Raw genomic sequence first — 18902 nt, forward strand, 5'->3', positions numbered from 1 at the left:
CAACATGTGACCCTTGATAGAATCCTGGATTAAAAAAAAAATCTGTAAAGGACATTATTGGGACTGTTGAGGAAATTTGAATATGACTGTGTATTAGATGATATAGTATCAATATTAAATGTCTTAAATATGAAAGCAGGGTTCTGTTTATATGTATATATGATATATACACATGTATATCTAGAGAGATGAAACAAACGTGAAATACTAAGAGTTGGTGAATGTGAGTGAAGCTTATGTGGGAGTTGACTGTGCTATTCCTACTCTTCTGCAAATTTGAAGTCTTTTAAAATAAAAAGTGTGGGGAAACTGCTTGAAAGTCAGATATGTGGTAGTTTGGGGAACTGGGTAAAGGGTACCCAGGATCTCTGTGTAATTTCTTATAATTTCATGTGAATCCTCAGTTATCTCAAAAGGCTTAATTAAGAAAAGAGAGGATAGAAGGTAAATATGGCAAAATACTAACATCTGTTTTAATGGGGCTTAGAAATCTGTTATATTTGTTCTGTTATTACTTTCATTATTTTCTGAATATTTGAAATACCTAGTGGGGTTTTCTGGTCAGCCCTGTAAGCATGCATCTGGCTTCAGACCTGCTGCTGATCTCACAGGCTGGTGTGGCAGAAGCACAGTCTGGGATGGGAGGAGGTGCTCAGCTGTGGGGCTGACCCTGCTGAGGACCACACCTCTGACTTTTTGCTTCCCTTGTTGAAGCGGGGAGAGTATCTAGTGCCTCCAGAGGGTCAGGACTTCCTACTTCCCTGGTAGCTCCTGATGCACTCCATGGGATCTCCCTGACATGCTAAGGAAATGGGAAAAAGGACACAGCCCCGCTGATTCTTGGTGTACCTTTGGACTGCAAGGATTTTAGCAAGGAAGCCTGTCTTCTCACGACAATCCTTTGGTTGTGTGTAGTATAAAAGAAAGAGACTCACATATCAGAACTCATTTATTATGTAGCTAAATCACAACTTTATAATATATTGGAAAGGGACTAAATGAGACGTGCCAAATAGTTTAAATGTAAAAATAGAAAACAGTGTCTGAAAGGTCAGTTAGATTGGAATATAATCTTAGTAATAAAGTAAAATGTTTTCAATCTGACATCATAGGACAGGCTGGGCTGTAGCAGATCTATTCACATGGGTTCTGAATGACAATCAAAAGATATTCTTTATCTGTGGAGAGATGTGGACAAAATTAATCTACCTGAAAAATTAAACTTAATAAATGAATACTTCAGCTAATCTGCTTTTCTCTTCAAAACATGACTTGGACTTTCTGTAGACTGATGGTTCCCATCCTGGTTGCACATCAGAATCACCTGTGGAGCTTTCAAAAGCTCTCATGACCTGGCGCCCAGTTCCAGAGGTCCTGATTTCACTGGCCTGGGGTGAGGCCTCAGGTATCAATAATTATTTTTGTAAAGCTCTTCAAGTGCTTTTAATGTACATCCAGGGTAAGGTCAAAGGTGGAGAAAAAGCTTCAGTTTGGGGGTTTTATAGATGTTCTAGAGAAGTTTGTTCTAGATAAGATATAGGAGCATGAGTCCTGTTTTGCACAGACATCTCCTAACACTGTGCATGTAATTCCTTCAGGGAAAGAAGTATTTCTATGGTGGCTGTTGTTGACAGGTAGGTGAATGTATTCTCTCCCAGGGAAGGTTTAAGACCCTACAGTCTGATCTACTCTGTACTTTATCCCCTGGACAGGAAACATTTCTTTATACTCCTGAAAGTCTCTAATGTGAGATCTACATCTCTTAATTATTTTGATTACTGATAATAAGTGCAAATAGGCAAAAGAGTCAACTTCTTCAAAGGTTAAATTTGCCACTAATTCCACAAAATTTCCAGATTGGATTTTTCAGATTTAGACATCTTCATTTTATAATTGAAGAACATTATGAGCCATATTGCATGTTAAAAATCTATAGTTCTTTGAAACAAAGCTTCTATCCAGTAAAGCAGAAAGATGTTTTAAATATGAAATGAAATGCCACATTACCTGGGGCTACCATGATTTCATGTTTCTTTGATCTGATCCTAAGAAAAGTGAGGTCGTTCTGAGGATCAATGTCACGTACTGTGCTCTTGGCTTTCATCGTCAGCTGGTGAAGAAGACCTGCATATTGAACCGTTGTTGAGTTGTCCAACGTTGTTCGAATAGGGATGCCTGTTATGAGATTCACTTTGGGGTTAACATTTTTTAATTATAAAAGGAATATGCACTGTGGAAACACTAGAATATACTGATGACTATAAAGTGGAAGAAAAAGTTATGGCTGCTATTACTGGTAACATTTTAGCTTATTTCCTTCCGATCTTTTTGTCTTTACATGGATTTTAAAATACAGTTGGGTCAAACTATGATTACAAATGTGACTTTTGCTTTTATCTTCATTTAAATGGTAGCATATACAAGTTGCTCTTGTCAGTGATAATGTCAACAAATTATTTTCAATGGCTGTACACACTATTTTATAAACATATCGTAATATAACTAATTCCCTATTGTTAGATCGTTAGGAACAGTTTTTGTTGTTGTTGCTAATGGTGTGAAGAACGTTTTTATGCATACATTTTTTTGGAAGTTGTGAATTAATTATTTCAGAACAAAGTTAACATATTACTCTAAAAAATGCACTTCTCCAAGCAGCCAATCTACAGCCATTTTTCTTTGAAATGCCTGGTCTGTGTCATGTTTCCTCCCCTAAGGCCAGCAATAGAAAGGGATATTGCAGCACATATTGAAGAGTATATCAAAAGGGATTTAAAAAATTTCTTTGTAACTCCTCATACTGTATCTTGCAAACTTTAAATTTTATATCAGAGAACACGGCAGCAAAGGCAAGGTGGTTCTGCTGGGCATTCCCTGGTTTGTGCTCATTCTTGGTTTAAGCATTATTAAATTTAGCTGCTTGTGTGCTCTATTGTTCCATTATGCGCATTTAAATCTGAACCTATTAATTTAACTGGGAAAATCTAGCCAGACAAATATGCAAGTATAATTCAATTCACTTCAAATCAATCTTAGCTCAATTCAGGTCACTTGGTGCTCAGGGCTTATTTTTTTTAACAGGTGCGGTGCTAGGTATTTTACATATGTTGTGCCTAATCTGAGAGGAACTTCAGATTATTTTGAGAACTACCAGATAGCCAGGGAATTGCAAGGATTTTATTTGAAAACGTGCTTTTAATTTAGGGACGCATATGAAGGGGAACTTGGGGTTGCTCAAATTTCACAGGTACATGAATTAAGGCCAATCAGTGAAAGAGGCAAACATAGCTCTGGGTTTTCCCTCACAGAGAATGCAATTCCAGAAATTGTTAAACAAGAGAGGACTTCAAGAGTGCAACAGTATTACACACTAAGGATTTTACCAGTTTTTCATGAAACTGAGAACTCCATTCTGACTGTGAAACAGACTACTTGCTTTTCTCTTTTAAGAAAACTGTTAACCTCTGGAACAGGTCTTGCCAAATAAGACAAGGATAATATTTAAAGGAAAACCTGTTCAATAAATAAGTCTTTTTATCAGGATCCCTGGGTGGCGCAGTGGTTTAGCGCCTGCCTTTGGTCCAGGGCGTGATCCTGGAGACCCGGGATCGAATCCCACGTCGGGCTCCCGGTGCATGGAGCCTGCTTCTCCCTCTGCTTGTGTCTCTGCCTCTCTCTCTCTCTCTCTCTGTGTGTGACTATCATAAATAAAAAAATAAGTCTTTTTATCAAGTTTGTTCATCTGTATATTTATTGATTGGCCTCTTTACCCTGAAGTCAGTTATATCATTCACAGCTGATGAAACATCTCAAGGCCTGTGTCTTTAACAAGCAGCAGGCTGAAATGTAGCAAGCACTCCACCTTTTGAGAGCACCTCTAGAGGACTAGTTTTATTTTGCATCCTGAGGAGTGGCTACCCACAAAGTCTGCAATGCTCAGTGTCAAAACAAGAAATACAACCAGAATAAATTATTTAAAATGTAGATGACAAGATTATGAATCCGGTGCTCAGGCCTATTTAGTTAGTCATTTCATGATCCAAGCCAATAAATAAAACAGCTAACCTTTCTGAATAATAAGTGCACACTGTGGAAACTCTTGGAGTTGTTCATACCCACTACAGACTGCTTGAAAAAAATCAATCAACAAATATTTATTGAGCTCTTGCTTGGTACCATGTGAGGTAATTAAAAATAATTTATTAAGAAGCAATTTTAGCACACAGTATAAAAGTATAAAATTCACTCATGTCTCCTTCTGAGAGGTAGTTACTGCTCCCAGTTTGCAGAAGCATTCTAAATGTGTTCAAATATGTTTGTGTTTGTATTCTTCACTCCTTAATTATATTGTTCTGTATTCTGTATTTTAATTTTTTTCATTTAATACTCTTGGACAATTATTCCATAGAGTACATATAAAGCAGGACCACTTAGGTTAGTGAGTGCATAACATGATTGTTGAATGGATGACTTGTGAACACGTAACTAGTAAATTCTCCTGGTGGGCATTTAGATTGTTCTCAATCTTTGACTTTTATAAGCAAGGCTACACAATATGGTTGTGTGCATGCCATGTCACATTTGTGTCTATGGGTAGGGTAAATCCCTACAATGGAACTTCCAGAACAAAGAATATGAATTTGATATTGCTGAGTTTATGGCACTACTTTAAAATATGGCTCTTTATGGGGCACTAGGGTGGCTCAGTGCTTGCGCATCTGTCGTTGGCTCAGGTCGTGACCATGGGGTCCTAGGATCTAGTCCTGCATCAGGCTCCCTAGAGGGAGCCTGCTACTCCTTCTGCCTCTGCTCTGCCTCTGTCTCTGTGTCTCTCATGAATAAGTAAATAAAGTCTTTAAAAAAATATATGACTCTTTATGATCCCAGTAAGCTGGTAGTCTTTGACTGTAGAAGTATTTTGGTTGATTGCATTTCAAAATATAAGGAATTGGCTGGATGGCTGATAAAATCTAGTAAAATTCAAATAATAGATTATTAGAAATGTCAAGAATATTTAAAATTAAGAGCCGACAGAAATCAGGCTTACTACATAAGAATGCTTAACAGTTATGACTGTCTGTGAAACAAATATATATATTCACCAGTGTCTAATTCAACAATCACTGCTGCAATATTATAAACAATGAATGGTTTTATAAATGAGAAACCAACGTTAACAAAGAATCTATTCTAATAAAAACCTGTACCACTCAGCAGTGGGCTAAACTGATAAGTCTACTTTATTGCCATGGATAGAACGCCTATGTTTCAGTAACGGTGAAACCAAAGGACTCTATTCAACATGCCATATGAGGAGATAAACATGGTAAAAGGCCTACATAGTCACGGATAAAACCTGAAAATATGTTAAAATGATTTGTTGAGAATTACACTAAAACCATTAGTAGTAAACAAGAACACGTGAATACCATCTTAGTTAATTAATTTTAGTATTAAGGTTCATGGGTCTTTTGAAAGCAGCAAAGCTGTGCTATAATAAATGACACTTCATCTAAAATTCAGTAGGCTGCTGAAATGGAATATTTTATTAATTCTGATCACACAACTTAAACCATATGCTATTAATAAACATGCTTGTCATACACTCTGGTTATTAATAATCTGACCATAAAAATAAACCTCTATTTTATATTTTTGGGAAAAAGTTAATTTGGCTTTCAGACAAGTGCCCTGAATCCTAACATAATCTTATCCTTGTAGGGGTTAATTAGATAAAGTTAATGGGTATTAAGAATAATATTTTGTTGCCTTTGGATAAGAAAAATATTAAGAAATTTTAGGGAAAAGCAAAAATCAATTGTAATTCCAGCACTCAGAGATGATCACTGTATCCCTGCCTTTTCTTTCATATGTATCTTAAGTGTTTATGTGTGACTGGCTATATTTATGATTAGAAAGTGTTGACCTACTGCTTGTTCCATGCTTCTTTTCACCTAATAGTTTCCCGTAACTCTAAATATTCCTCAACATTTTAAACAGAGTAATGGCTCATCAAGTAAGTATTACATAATTAATTAAAAAATTTCCCTACTGCTTAGATTTGTTTAGTGATTTTTCTGTTTATTTATTGCTATTGTATATGATGCATCAGTGAGTCTCCTTTATTCTTCTTTACTCAGGATAAATTCCGAGGAGTGACATTGTAGAGCACGGGGTATGGGCATTTTCAGACATATGATGCATATTGCTAGGATTATGTATTTTCAACTAAGATCTTCCAATGTAACTTGTCAAATGAGTTATCCTTGATTGAATAGTATACCCTCCTGCAAATTCAAATCTACCTTAAATATTAGAATGTGAAATAGGGTCTTTGCAGATGTAATTTTTTAGATGAGGTCACACTACAGGGTGGGCCTGAATCCAAGGGTTGGGGTCCTTATAAGGAGAGAAAACAGAGAGGAGTATACCACATGAGGATGGAAGCAGACACTGGACTGATGGATGCATCTACAAGCAAGGAGTGCCAAGGACTGGAACTGGAAACCAACAGAAGGTGACACATCAGCAAGGAAGGATTCTGTGGAGCCTTCAAAGAACAGCTTGTCCTCGCTGACACCCTTATTTCGACTCTCAGCCTCCGGAACTGATAACTTGCTAAGGTTTAAGCTACCAAGTGTGTGGTACCTTGTTATGGGAGCTGAAGAAAATGAATACATTACCTTTTTGAATCCATACAGATAGCCTAAATATCTGTATTTAGAGTGGAGTTATGAACATGCCAGGAAAAAAATAATTTCAGATACAGATAGCCTAAATATCTGTATTTAGGGGATGTGTGGAGTTATGAACATGCCAGGAAAAAAATCATTTCAACCGGAACAATGTGCTAGGGTTGGACCACTTCCTGGAAATATTAGGCGTAACTCTTTCTTACCTATAAAGCTGATCTTAAATCCTTTCCCTCCTGATCACTCAAGCTGGGTGAATTTATTATATTCATTTGGTGTTATTTTTCATTTTATTTTATTTGCAAAACATATCCAATATTTTATCTACACATTGAATGTTTTATCTGTCCAAATCAATGAAAAACTTTCACATTCTCAGAATTATTTAATTATAATTATATTAAGTGTTGGGTATTGTGTCAGGGACTTGATCAATTATTATTTCATTTAATGATCACAACCATCAGTAAAGTAGGTTATATTCTATTTTTAATTGATAAGGGATTGAAGTCTGAATTTGGCTGTGGTTTGCAGTTGCTCAATAAACATTTATTGATAGAACTGTGCCAAAATAATGATTAGCTGTGAGATTCTGTTGTAAGCATTCTGCTATGGCAATATGCCAATTTCATGGTTGCACTGTGAATTATGTGAAGTAGCTACTCTTATTTCAACAAATGTTCTGGGATTTGCGGTACTTCTTGCCCTTGCAAATGCCTGAATTAGCAATGAAACTAGCAGGAGCCTTTAGAGGTTGCCCCATAGCTGATCAGGGAGCAGTCTGCCAGAGAACATGCTCTGTGGATTGTTAACAGGGATTGTGGAATGAGAGCAAGTTTCTGGTGTAAGTCTATGGATTTCATGGGTGGAAATGCGCTGGTCCTTCTTATACTATGACCACAAAGCCTATACTATACATGAGATTAAAATTGATTCGCCATTTATTAAGGATGGGAAAGGAACAACAATTTCATTTAAAATGAAGACTGAAACTCTGTATGCCTTGTAATGTTAGAATAAAAACTGCCAACAATGACATCCTCCCTGTCTTCAATATGATAGTTTTATTGTTGCTTCTGAAATATTAGAAGGGTCACCAAAGTAGACAGTGTATAGTGTTTCTTAGGGATATACAGATATTTTTAGACATGTCTTATTCATATTTATATCTTTAATTCTTAGAGCACTTGGTATGGAACAGAGACTTGGATGTTTGATAAGTACATGTTATAGCTAAAACATAGAAAATATATGTTTTATTTCAAATTCTAAGATGTCTGTCCTAGGCTTGGCACAACAAGTAGTTTCTCGGTTGGCTTGTGTATGTCAAGAAGGCAACCTGTGATATATTTACCTTCTGCATTTACGACCATAGTTCCAATGACCCCTTTATGGCTCTGGATCCTCTTTAGGGTTTCCTCCACCTCTGCCTGAAGAGATCAGGAAGGCAATTAACCAAACTCAGTCTTTGTGGTAGCCCGAATCCTAAATTGAATAATGTTCAGAGACATCTACCCTCCTATCCCTTTAGCCTAAGGTTCTTGATACTATAATCTCAGACCTTTGGAAGAGAGCTTTGAAACTGTCTTGTACAAGCCTGCCAAACTGATAAGACTCCTACATAAAACCTGACATACCTCTGGGCTTGAACTCTTCTAGGGATGGAGAGCTTACTGTCTCACAAGAGCTCACTCAGGTTTTAATATCTCTGTTTGCTGGAAAAGCATTCTCTAAGTTGGACAGAAATCTGCTCCTGCTCATGTTTTACTCATTGATCTTTCTGTATTCATATGAAAAATTCCTTATCTGTATTATAGCCCTTTACAAAGTTACTGAGCTATATGGTTACTTCCATCTGTCTAAAAGCATCCCTTCATGAGAAATCTCAGTCTTAGTCCTAAATGTTACCTTCTTGAGAGTTCAGATGATTAAATTCAGGATAATCTGTAAACACAGCACAGTCTAAGATTCCAGGATTCTGTTAGTAATGATAGCCTGGGTCTCAGTGCAAATGTTCAACCACGAATATTCAATCATGAGTGATGATGCTGGAACACCATTGGGTTTTAAACTCAGCTTTCTGAATTAATCTTTTGCACAGACTCTATTGTACCAGTTTTATTCCCTTCCACCAATGCTAAAATCACAATCTTTTCCAAACTTGCATATTATTCCTGAGTAATCACTGGATTTTCTGGATTCAAACAATATCCTACAGAGTCACTTGATGAGGGTTTGTGATCTATTTTTTTTTCCTTCTGACATCATATGGATGAATATTATGCTACTTTAGTCAAAAGTTTTCTTTTGCACTTGCTGTGGGCAGGAACACTTCCGTCCCCTTTTCCACCACTATAGCAGGTGTTTTCTGAATTTCGGGCATTCATGTGCTGGATTCCCACTTTTTGCCATAATGAATACCATCTACACTATTTACCTAGTATGCTCTTTGAATTATCTCACTATTAAAAACTTAAATGCATATTACAAGGAAACTATACATCACTACCACAAATGGAAATCTGCTGATTGTCATAAACAGAAATAACCATGAGAACAAAAATAAATGAAGAGAGAACATATTATTAAATTCTACTCCAAAGAAAGGTCTGAGCCTGAGCACTGATGTTCAGGTTAAAAAAAGAAATTACCAAATGACAGTGCTTAAGGACCTAACAGTGCCAGGAGCTTTCTACTGGATATAGTCTACCGGCTGGGAGAAAAAAAAAAAAAAAAGAAGAAGAAGAAGAGGAATAACTTCCTCAGATATGATTCACTGTGTTGTTATTTCCAAGCTGTCTTACACAGCAACTTTGCATATCACTTTGGGAAACACTGCACTAAGGCGGAGTAGTTATACAGGGGACCCAAAACGTATTACATCTTTGTGTCTTTAAGGACATTGTCCACAGCTCCTTACGACCACTGATTCCTCCTTTATCTTTTTTTTTTACTTCCTTGTCAAATGCTTCTCTCTGTTGTCAGCCTTTCCCTCTCTTCTTTCAGCTGCTTTTTCGTGTTTTCTGCGCCCCCCAATGCAATCTCTTCATCCCCATTTCCAATCTCCTTTTAATTCCTCTCTTAAAACTCTGCTTTCACCTTGCTGCTTTCCGAACTATTCCCAGGCTCCACTTTCCTTTTCTTCTTCGCTTTCAGTTTTTGCTCTGTCCTCCCTTTCCTCTTTCCTCCCCCCTCCCTTTTTAAGATTTTATTTATTCATTCATGAGAGGCACACCATGAGAGGCAGAGACACAGGCAGAGGGAGAAGCAGGCTCCATGCAGGGAGCCCGATGCGGGACTCGATCCCCGCGACCCCAGGATCACGCCCTGGGCCAAAGGCGGACGCTCAACCACCGAGGCACCCGGGCGCCCCTCTATTTTCCTTCCTTCTCAGCGTCGCCTCCTTCTCCGCTCTCTCTCCCTGTCGCATCTTCCTTCCTTCCCAGGATGATCCGACTTCTCTCCACGTCGCCTCCTTCCTCTTCAAAGTTTCCTCGCTGTCGAGACCCCTCACCCCTTCACCACCTGTCATACCCGCCCCCCCCCCCGCCCCATCTCTCTCTTCCCTTTCTCGCCGCTCACACCTCGCCACTTCCAGCCGCCGGAATCAACCCTCCAGAGACCTATCCCTCTCGAAAGGTTTCCCCCATCTAGGTATCTCGTCCCTGTCGCCCCTCCCAAAAAGCTTCTGGAGCCCCCAGCCCCCGCCGCGGCCCCGGGCCGCCCAGGCAGGGGAAGCCCCAGACGTCGGCGCCCCCGGAGGGAGCGGGGCTCCAGATTTACCATCGTGCAGACAGCTGGACTCTCGGCTCAGTCCGGCGCCAACGCTGCCCGGGAAGTCCGCGACGCTTCCAGCCGTTGCTAGGAGACGGGGGAGGATGTGACCTCCCGGAAGTGCCGGTACCCGCGCCTGCGCGTACGCGGTCCGGCGGCGGCCGGGGGCGGCTCTTCCGCCCTGAGGTGGCCTTGACGCCTCCCGGCCGCCGTAGGCGGAGGTCGGGGCCCGGGGCCCCTGGGGCGCTCACCTGGGGGCCCGGTAGGCCCGTGGGGCCGGGGCCTGCGGAGCGGAGCGGGCCTGGGCCTGGTGGTTCGGCCGTGCATTCATTCAGTCATTCCTTGAGGTACGCCTTAACGGAACACCGCTTCCTCAGTCAAGAACGGCTCATTGACCACCGGCCACGTGCTGGGCGCGCTGGGCCCCGGGGCCCTCCAGCTCGGGTGACGAGCGAATGCAACACCCGAAGCAGCACTGGCCGAGCGTGGTGATGCGCCCCGGAGCCTGCAAGCGAGGGCCGGGCCCCTTCCCTCCGGGCTTGGGCCACTGCCGGGGCCTGGGGGCAGCCGCCGCTGCCCCACGAGGCCCAGGCCCAGGCCCAGGCCCGGCGAACTCCTTTCCACACGGCCCGCCGTGGTCCCCGCCCCTGCCCCCACCCATAGTTTTTTTTTTTTTTCTTAAACTATATCGAATAGTACAATCATATATATATATATGTAGGTTATGTGTTGACTTCTGTGTCCTTACCCCCAAACAGTAGAGTCAGCCGCCTCTTCTACTCTCCTCACAGGGGCCCGTCCCCTTACTGCCCTTCACTCAGGTGCAGGGTTTCTACTCACTAGTATCTTTGTTTATCCCCTTAGGGTTTTGTTTTGTTGTTTGTGTTTGTTTTCTTTTTTTTTTTTTCTGGTCATTATCTGACAAGTTCTGAGTGGCTGAAAAATTGCAGGTGGTAGTGCCGGGGGGCGGGGGGAGGGCTGTACAAAGTGCCCTAGAAGAGCATTTCACTAGGTGTTGAAGGAGCTGATGGAGGAAACACGTGGAGGATCAGCCAGGGGTGCTGAGGAGGGCGTTGGTGACGTGTCTGTGGCCTGGGAGGCAGAGACCAAGCATGTGTGAAGCGCCCGCAGGAGCACGCGGTGGCTGCAGGCCTCAGGTCTTGGGGTTGGAAGAGGGCGACCGGCGATTGCTAGTTACAGGTTACAAGTTACAGGTTGGGAATGCACCCCCATGGGACCCTGCTGTAAGGACTCCCCATACTGCTGAGGCCGTTTGTGCCTCCATCCCCACCCCCCACCCCCCACCCCCCCAACAGCCTCCAGCCCAAAAAAGGCACGCTCACTGCTAAGACTGTCAACTAGAATCTGAATGGGCCCTGGTCAGGGATGCTCTGAAACAACCAAAGTCGTGAGTTGGGGCTAATTGGCCCATTTCACCTTAGAGTCTATCATTTCGTGACTTTATGACAATACCTGAGAAGTTCTCGTTCTGCTCTCTCTCTCTTTTTTTTTTTTTTGGTGGTTGGGGAGGAGATTCTGGTTAGCGTCATTCTGTCCTTTTTCCTCCGAGAAACATAATGCCTCCCCCCAAATCCGGATCACAATAGCTGAGTAGTTCTCCTTTTGACCGACACCTGGAACTCCAGCCAAGATTATTTATAGTGGACAGCTAAGGTTGTAGGGTAGGAGTCTGGTGTGTGTGTTTCCACATCTGGCTCTTGACTGCCTATTATCTAGCATTTTAAGTAATCAGAGTATAGGTATTTACAGTAATAAAAATGGCTGAATTGCATAAAGGCTGATTCTAGGGATTCTGGGTGTTTCTGATCAAGGATATTCCTAGTTGGTTGTGTAGCCGTTTGTTTTGCTTATAAAGATCAGTGGCCGTGCACCATATCTGTTATGTCAGTCAGCTTTAATGAAGGAACCAACTGCATATGCATGGGGTGTGAATCCCCTCGTTTCTGGAGTCAGGGTGTCAAACTCGTTCAATAGCTGACAGCTGTGATTAGAGCAAAGAAAGACTCCAGCATGAACGGCACTGACAGGAGTACCCAACTGCTGAAAAAGTAATAAGAAGTAGCCAAACTGACTTCTAACCAACAGTCAAGTTTGACTCACTGTGCACAGGAAATCAATGAGGAGAATATGAGCCATTTTCTCCTTATTGATTTTCACTTCTAATTATTCCTTGGAGGTACTTGGTTTAATTTTTATGCCTTTTTTTGTGAATTATCCCCTTCCCTTCCCCTCCTAACATCCCCCTACCCCTCCTTCTAACTTACAGTAAGTGCTAAACAACTTTGAACTTAAGTGAAAGAATTAGTGTGTTTTCTTTTTTTCAAGTATTCTGAAGTGACCCCAAAATGTGTGGTACACACAAAGTCCACCATTCTTCACATAATTTTGTCAAAATGAGGTGATTTTTTTTTTTCCTGAGGTCTCTCTTTCCCACTGGTAGTTTGCTGGTGCTCTCTTGTTTAGCCTTAAGCAATCCAGGTAATTTGATAATCTCGAGTCTCTCTTGGAATTTTCAGTACCACCCCATACATTTATATATCTTTGGCATTCATACTTGGTTGGCAAATACTATAAACTGGGCCATGGAATATACATGGTGCCCATTTTCTCATAAGATAAGGCCCAACTAAAACAGAACATCTAGTACTTATTTCCCACCCGAAAGTGAAATTTTAGATTCTTTCATTAGATTCTTTGAAAGTGCCCCTTAGTAGTAAAGCAGAATTAGAGTATGTCAGTGATCTCAGTAAGCCACATAATACAACCTGAAGCCATAGAATTGCAGAATTCTAGGTTTAAAGTTTCAGAAGATCAACTATTTTCTACTTATTAGGACAAGGGCACCCTCTAGGATAGTTCTTTCCAAATCAAGTGTCACATAAACATTCACTTGCCATAAAGGAATTGTCCCTGTTGGAATTAAAGTTTCCTTGAGCGCAGAATTTGGAGTTGCATGCAGCCAGAGTTGATGTTCCTAGGTGTGTTTCCTAGAGTAGAATAAGTTCTCAGAGCTTTCACTTCCTCATAAAAGGGGAAAGATAATACCTATCTTAGAGAGTTGATGTGAGATATAAAAAATATGGGTAAATGCCTGGCTTGTACCAAATGTCCAATATAGATCATTTTACCATGTTTCCCTCTTGTGTCTTTTCCTTTCTTTAGTTCAACCTTCCTTTTATCTTTCATTTCTTTTCTCTCCTCTCTCTTTCCATCTTGTTTCTTTCTCTAATCTCTTCCTCTCTACTTCCTTCCCCTGTTTCTTTACGCTCTTCTTAACCACTTTCTCTTCAACCTCCTTTACCTTCATGCCCTTTCTAGGAAAAATATCTAGAATTCATAGTGTTGACTTTCTTACTAAAGGGCATCTTTTCTTTTCTTCTCTTATTCCCTTTATCCTGTTATTCACATAGAATATTCTTCTCATGTACCTCATTGACCTCTAATCTCATTTTCCCACATATATTTATTTATGTATTTATTTATTGTAATCTTTATGCCCAATATGAGACTCAAACTCACAACCCCAAGGTCAAGAGTTGCATACTCTACCAACTGAGTCAGCCAGGGGCCCCAGCAAGTCCTATTTTTAAATTATAGCTCAGTAAGCAGTTCTCATTTCAGTGAATTGCACCTAGTAGAAATTCTCAGTATCTCAGGGTTGAGGGCAAACTATAAATATTCCCTTATATATTAATTTTGTTCAAAGAAGGAAGGGCTGAAGGGAGCAATAAATCCCACCTGCTTTATATACCCCTTCTTTTTTCTGATAATCCATTCCCAAAGTCTTTCATCTGTTTTTTTTCAAGCTCTCTGATCTATTTAGTTTCAGATTTAGGTATACTTTTGATAAGTATAACACAAAAAAGTTAGATGCACAAAACAAAATTTAGTGTGGTGAGTTACTACAAAGTGAACTCTGTGTAACCCTCAATCAGGTGAAGAAATAGAACACTGTCTATATTCCAGAAACATCCACATGGCCAATTCCAATCATTACTTCCACAGTATATGGCCTCAAACCCCTAAAATATTTATCTGGCTCTTTACTGAAAAAATTTGCCAGTCTTTGTAATAGCCTGTTTCTTCTCTCTTTAGTTTTGAAAATATGTTTGATGGTTGAAAACAGAAAAAAATTATAACATTGTTCGCAGTTTTCTTAATATAAAAATATGATATGTAAAATAACTATAATAGAAAGTGGGGGAGAGTAAAATGGTTTATCTAAGAGTAAGGATCTTACATTCCACTTGAAGTATTTAAGTATTGATTCTAAATAGACTGAAAAATGAGTATATAACCCCTAGAACAATCAATAAAAAAGTATACAGATATAGCAAAACATCATAATAGATAAATTAAAATGAAATAATAAAAATTGTACAAATCTAAAAAGGGAAAAGGGCAAACAGTAGAATGGAAAACAAGTGGAACAATTAGAGAGCAAATAATATAATTGTAGAATTAAATCCTGATATATCAATGATTGCATTAAATGTTAATAGTCTAAGCATATCAGTTACAAGACAGAGATTGTTAAAATTAATTTTAAAAAATGACCAGTGGTTTCTGTTTCTGGAAATTTGGAGTAGATGTGATTTTCCTTATCCCTCCTACTAAGTATAACTAAAGTGCCTAGAAATCATACAAATACAAGAAGACTCTGGAATATGGAAAGAATTATATTGCCAAGGGAATTTGGGACCCAAGAAATGACACCATAATAAGTTACCTGGGTCTTCTTTTTGCCCATATATTCTACACTTGGAGCTGAAGAAGCTGATAACCCCAAAATCTGACAGACATGGAAATTTAAAAATGCCCCAACAAAAGCTTCTTCTTTAGCCATAGGACCAGGAAAGGACCAGCCAATAACATAGAAACTCGCAGAAAATAACTATTTTTCTCCAGCCAAACACCACAGAACAAGAGTAGAAAGGCCAGGTGGAGAGTATAGACTCCCACTCTCACCTTGCTATAACTCCCCCCATACCCCACCAGATAATGTCACAGAAGACTGAATAAGGAGTCAGTTCTTTCATCCTTTTTGATGTTAACTCATTAGGCACCTCCTCAACCCTTGCAGCAGTTTCAGTAAAGTTCATTTGGGGAATCTGGACTGCCACCTCCACTGTAGCATATGAATAATCACATTAAATATAAACAATTTAAATATACCAATAAAAAGGTATAGATCATTAGAGTGGATTAAAAAATGTAACCTAACTATATACTGTCTACAAGTAACTGACTTCAGATATATATTCCTTCTGATAGGAATATAGAAAATTAGAGGATGGAAAAAGATATATCATTTAAACATTAATCCGAGAAAGCATGAGGTCTCACATGAAGGGCTTAGAAAAGAGCAAAATCAAGTAAGCAAAAGAGTAAATCATAAAGATAAGAGCAGAAGTCAATGAAACTTAAAACAATGGAGAAAAATTAAAGAGTCTTTTTGAAAAGATCAATAAAATGGACAAATCTCTAGCAAGATGGTCAAAGATAAAAATGGGAGAAAACATGATTAGTGGTATCAGGAATGAAACATGGGATGTGACTACATACTCTGCAGGTATAAAAAAGGGAACATTGTAAACAGCTCCACATGTATAAAGTTGATGACTTAGATGAAGTGGACCAGTTCCTTAAAACCATCTACCACAAAAACTGCACCCAGTATGAAATAGGTAATTTGAGTAGCCCCGTACTATTAAAGACATTAAATTCGTATTTGTATATTCCCCAAAAGAAATCTTCACTGGAGGTTCACTAGACAATTCTCTGAAGAATAATTAATAAGACATATACACAATATCTTTCAGAAAATAAGAGAGGGAAAATTTCCCAGTTCTTTTTGTGAAGTTTGCATTACCCTGATACTAAAACAAGATAGTAACAGTATACAAAAATTAATAACTAAAGGGAAAGAAGGGAAGAAAACTATGCACCAATATCTGCTGTGAGTGTACATTCAAAATTCTTCACAGAATATTAGCTAATAGCATTAGCAATGCATAAAAAAACTTTACACCATTACAAACTGGAATTTATCCCAGGGATGTGAGGCAAACTCACCATTCAAAACTCAGTCAACACGATCCACTATGCTAAACAGGCTAAAGAAGAAAAAAATCACGTGATTTTTGTCAGTTGAGGCAGAAAAAGAATTTGACAAAATTTAATACTCATGATTTAAAAAAAACACTCAGCAAACTAGGAATAAAAGGGAACATCTGTAACTTTATAAAGGGCATTCCACAAAAAAGCTACAGATGACATACTTAATGTTGAAGGACTGAATGCTTTCCTCCTAAAATCAGGAACAAGTCTTCTCTCACTACTCTTGTTTAACACAGGGATGGAACTCAGCCAGTTCAATAAAGCAAGAAAAGGAAAAAAAAGGCATACAGGCAGCAATAATGAAATAACACTGTCCCTGTTTGGAGATGACACAAATCAACTGTAGAAAATGACAAGGAACTTACAAAATCAACTAGAAATGAAACTTTCAGGTATAAAGCTAACAAAACATGAGTAAGACTTGCTGAAAACTACAAAGTCCTATTAAAGGAAACGAAGATTAAAATAATGGGGGAGGGTGTCCTCTCCAAATTGATTTACAGACTTAACACCATTTCTGCCAAAATCCCAGCATGATATTTTATAGATATAGAGAAAATCATTCTAATATTTATATTGAAAAGCAAAGGAAATATAATGGGAAAAACAATTTTTAAAAATGAGGAATAAAGTTAGAGGAATCCCGGTACCCAATTTCAAGACCCATTATGTAGTTACAGTAATCAAGTGTGTGTGGCATTGGTGGAGGGATAAACATGCTGGTCATTGCAAAAGGATAGAGAGCTCTGAAGTAGTCCCACACAAATATATCCAACTGATTCTTTGACAAGGGTGTAAAAGCATTCAGTGCAGGAAGGATAGATTTTTCAATAAATGGTGCTGGAGACATTGAACATCAATAAACAAAACAAGCAATCAAAACAAAATCCTTGACTTAAGCCTTGCACCTTATGTACAGATTAACTCAAAATGGATCACAGACTTAAATGTAAATGTAAAAGTGTAAAGCTTTAAGAAAAAAATCTTTTTGCTTCAGAGTTAGGCAAAGAGCTTGTGGACTTAACACCGAAAGTGTAATATATATAAAATCAGTAACTGGGAAGACCCTATTAAGAGAATGAAAGACCAGCTACAGACTGGGAGCAAATGTTTGCACACCGTATCTCTGATAAAGATTAGTGTCTAAAATAATGAATGAACTAATGAATGAACTAAACAGTAAAAAAAGCTGATGATCCAGTTAGAAAATGGGCAAAAGACATTTCAGTGAGGAGGGTATACAGATGACAGCTAAGCACATATAAAGCTGTTCAGTATCATTAGCCCTGAGGTAAATGGAAACTGAAACCACAATGAGATAGCACTACACATATATCAGAATGGCTAAAATACAAAATAGAGACAACATCAAATGTCAGGGAGGATGTTGAGAAACTGGATCACTCATACACTGAAGTTTCATTTTGTGTGATGGTATTTATCTCGCTAGGGGTTCATTTTGCCTCTTAAAACTGTGGCTTGGTAACTTTTGTCAGTTTTGGAAAATTCTCATCCTGTGTTTTGCTAGTTTCTAGTAATTTAAAAAACTTTTCTTTTGAATGACTAAAGAATAAGGGAATTGGCTGAAAAATGTTTACTTCTGGTACTCAGCATGTGTATTATTATCTACACAATTATAAGCATGGAAGTAAAACAACACAACTGTATATACCACTTCCCCTTTATTGTACCTTAAATGATCTCTACGTGGTCCTTACTCTCAGGGTGTACTGATTATCATTTCATATATGTTAGGCTAATTTAGCTATAAGTTTTATTTTCCAGTTAAACCTAAGTCAGGATGTTAGCAGTGAAATACTCTCTGCAGACCTTTAAAAACTGAGGATAATGGCTATGGGATGATGGGGCAGTCTGTGGTCTTTCTATTAACATTAATAATCTCTCACTTTTTGTTGCCTGGGCATAGTTTTCCATACACTTTGATATACCATGTCTCAGCCTGTCTCAGTTGCCCTCACAGTGACTCCTTGAGCTTGACAGGTTTACTTCCTGAGTAGTCTCTGAGGCAAAAAAGTCAACTGACTGAATATGGATCCAGAGTGGTAAATCTTATTTCATACCAGTGTGGAACTTCCCAGGATAGCTCTGACTCTGTATTTGGGGTGCATACTATGTACTCTTTAGGTTGCCTAGATGGCTCTGTGCTCTTGTAGTTCTAAAATACCATAGTCCTTCCATGGCCACAGTTGAGCTGAGCCAGAAACAAAGTTGAACTTCCTTGTTTTCCTTCTGTGCTATTATATCTACTGCATACAGTAGAGAATAGGACTTTGT

The 18902-nt window shown here is 39.1% G+C and overlaps 1 protein-coding gene and 1 long non-coding RNA gene across 3 annotated transcripts in view; one reads left to right on the forward strand and one right to left on the reverse strand.

Annotated features, from left to right (window-relative positions):
• Positions 1-936: 936 nt before the first annotated feature.
• Positions 937-10592, reverse strand: DYNLRB2 (dynein light chain roadblock-type 2). The gene is made up of 4 exons (XM_041772020.1): positions 10476-10592; positions 8047-8122; positions 2008-2175; positions 937-1178 (listed from the first exon to the last, which is right to left on the reverse strand). Exons 1-4 carry the CDS (start codon positions 10476-10478, stop codon positions 1135-1137), a joined length of 291 nt encoding a protein of 96 aa, XP_041627954.1. The 5' UTR covers positions 10479-10592; the 3' UTR covers positions 937-1134.
• A 73-nt stretch (positions 10593-10665) lies between these two features.
• The window catches only part of LOC121499417, an 82916-nt gene continuing 74679 nt past the window's right edge, over positions 10666-18902 (forward strand). For both annotated transcript variants that reach the window (XR_005990117.1, XR_005990118.1), the window contains exon 1: positions 10666-10813. This is a non-coding gene — a long non-coding RNA (uncharacterized LOC121499417). The remainder of the gene's footprint in view (positions 10814-18902) is intronic.

Source organism: Vulpes lagopus, chromosome 10 (genome assembly GCF_018345385.1).
Source record: "Vulpes lagopus strain Blue_001 chromosome 10, ASM1834538v1, whole genome shotgun sequence".
Taxonomy (NCBI): Eukaryota; Metazoa; Chordata; class Mammalia; order Carnivora; family Canidae; genus Vulpes; species Vulpes lagopus.

What these genes read in the sequence shown, in the direction of transcription:
- DYNLRB2 (XM_041772020.1), bottom strand. An exon ending in TATGGTCGTAAATGCAGAAG is followed by an intron (nt 2,176 to 8,046) that starts GTAAATATATCA and finishes ATCTCATAACAG; the next exon opens with GCATCCCTATTCGAACAACG. An exon ending in TGAAATCATGGTAGCCCCAG is followed by an intron (nt 1,179 to 2,007) that starts GTAATGTGGCAT and finishes ATCTCTCCACAG; the next exon opens with ATAAAGAATATCTTTTGATT.